The sequence below is a fragment of the Myxocyprinus asiaticus genome, chromosome 43 (assembly GCF_019703515.2).
Source record: "Myxocyprinus asiaticus isolate MX2 ecotype Aquarium Trade chromosome 43, UBuf_Myxa_2, whole genome shotgun sequence".
NCBI lineage: Eukaryota > Metazoa > Chordata > Actinopteri > Cypriniformes > Catostomidae > Myxocyprinus > Myxocyprinus asiaticus.
Genome location: NC_059386.1, coordinates 37,577,692 through 37,580,191, shown reverse-complemented (window position 1 = coordinate 37,580,191; position 2,500 = coordinate 37,577,692). Strand labels below are relative to the sequence as shown.

The 2,500-nt window shown below is 41.0% G+C and overlaps 1 protein-coding gene across 2 annotated transcripts in view; it reads left to right on the top strand.

Annotated features, from left to right (window-relative positions):
• The window catches only part of LOC127433875 (transforming growth factor beta activator LRRC32-like), an 11,900-nt gene that overhangs the window by 6,431 nt on the left and 2,969 nt on the right, over window positions 1–2,500 (top strand). For both annotated transcript variants that reach the window (XM_051686171.1, XM_051686172.1), the window contains exon 3: window positions 1,298–2,500. This exon is cut by the window's right edge and continues 2,969 nt beyond it. In XM_051686171.1, the coding sequence (XP_051542131.1) occupies window positions 1,298–2,500 (1,203 nt within the window). The remainder of the gene's footprint in view (window positions 1–1,297) is intronic.

Sequence of the window (2,500 nt, the reverse complement as noted above, 5' to 3'; positions counted from 1 at the left end):
GATCCGATCCAGAACGTGGAAAAACTACATTTACTCGGGCCTTTATGTTAACAGTGTAACTACAGATGTAATTAAATGCAGGTTCTATAAATGTAAGTACAATGCAACAACACGTGCGTACATCATATTACATTGTATCAGTTGCTTAAGTATATAGTAGTTAAAGACACTTAATATATTTTGTAATATTTTGAAATATGTGTTCCATATACTGTATGTTCAAGTATGGTTTTTTTTTATATAATTGAAAACCATATATTTCAAACATATATTGTCATATATCAGATTTCTTTATAATCTCACGTGTCTCCTCTAAAGTTTCAGAAGAGATCTCAATAGTGTCTGTGCTCAAGATACTAAAATCAATCAAAAGTCAGAGATCTCAATATTAACTCAAATATTTATCTTCATATTTTCCCTAGAGCAAATGATCTGAGCTATTCTATCCACACTCATTTTACAGCTCTATACTCTTACTGTGTCAACAATTGACTCGTTTGTGTCTATTTTTATTTCTCCTGAGGAATTTTAGGAGAAAATCTGACATAAATGAATTCCTCTGCCAATTTTAGAAGACCATAAAAGGCAAAAGCTTCAGTATTGATGACATCAGACTTTCTTAAACTTAAAAATAAATAGACAGATTCCAAGGAAGTGTCCTTTAGGTGCAAAATCTGCTCAAAACTATCAGACCCTTTGGTGAAGTGGAGACAACACTATAAAGAGTTTTAAAGTAAACTTTTTCCATTGATGAGCTGATAATGCCAGTGTTGGAAGTACAGTATGTGTAGGCTGAAATATCTCCATTATGTCTTTGTCTTTTACTGCTGGCTGAACTCTGATTTTACAAGGAAATGGAGGGGCTGTCCAAGAGACGAGGGAAAATATTGAAATACAGTCCCTACTGTAAGCAGAGCCGCAGTTATCTGAAAAACATAAATAATGTGTGATGTGTGCATGTAGATGAGTGCAGAGATAACACACACCAAGAACTTGTGAATGCTTTCCATCATACATCATGCTAAAAACTGTGGGTTCCATTGTTTTGAAATATTCCAGGAAACAGCAGCCAGAATGGCAGTATGATGTCATGAGTAATGCACCATGCATTATGGTTTTACTATGTTGACATAATCTGTTGCAAATTAGTGGTGACTAATGGCTACTAGTTCCTGTAGCTTAACTGGTAGAGCATTGCACTAACAGCACCAACGTCATGGGTAATGCAAAAGATTTAATGTAAAGGTCAATCCGTTAGGCGTGCTATTATATGTTCCTCTGTCTTGTGATTTTGCAGTTCCAGGAAGATGCCAACTGCAGTAATCTGAACCTCACAAAAATCCCAATACATCTGCCGGCCACCATCCACACGCTCGATCTGTCACGTAACCTTCTGCAGAACCTAACGGACGACGTCCTCCTGGCCTACTCCAGCATTCAGCATCTCAACCTTCACTCCAACAAGATCCAGTTCATCCAGCCGGGCCTCTTCCAGGCTTTGACCCGTCTGCAGGTGCTAGATCTCTCCAGGAACTTTCTTGACCTTTACGCTGCTCTGAAAACACCCATTGGGCCGCTCACTTCAGTACAGCGCCTCGATCTCTCAGGAAATGGGCTGTTTACTGATATGAGCGGCTACTTCCTGAATGATGCCCCAGCCCTTACCAACCTCTCATTAGATGGGAACAGCATTACCAAAATCTGCAGAGACACATTTAATGGAACTCAAGCTCTAAGAAACATCGACCTACATAATAACGTTATCATAGAAATCGAAGAAGGTGCGTTTGAGTCTTTGAGCAATCTCTCTGAACTTGATTTGTCCATGAACTCCATTTCTTGCATCGTGGATTTTAACCTCTTCCAGCTCAAAACATTGAACCTGAGACAAAACAGCATGACCAACTTCCAGACCATCGACTCAGAGCTTGAGTTTGAGCTGCTGTACTTGGACTTGAGGGAAAATAAGATAATCTACTTCCCTGTTCTGCCCCGGAAGAACAAGCTCATATATCTGGACCTGTCCAGAAACCTCTTGAGAAGTGTGAACTGCTCAGGTTCTTTAGAAGAGCTGGAGAATCTTAGGGACAGCGGGTATCTATTGACCGATCATGACAAACACATTTCCTGCATTAGTAAGAGGCATCAAGATCTACCGAGGTTGCTGTACTTGGACTTGAGTTACAACCAGCTCAAATCAGTTCCCTCCTCGTTCTTTGGCAGTATGGTGTCTTTGGAGACCCTCAACATAAGCAATAACTGTTTGGAGAGCTTCAGTGTGGACTCGGAAAGTCCTCTGAATGCTCTTAAAACCCTGGATATCAGCTTCAACAACCTGCACAACCTGTCGTTCGGGGAGAGGACACTGGCTGCATTGGAGGTGCTGCACCTGCAGGGGAATGCTCTTAGCACGTTAGACGGCAGTATCTTCTCAAGGCTGCCCAGCATCCGCAGTCTCCATCTTCAGCAGAACCAACTGAGCATCTGTTCTTCTCAGTGG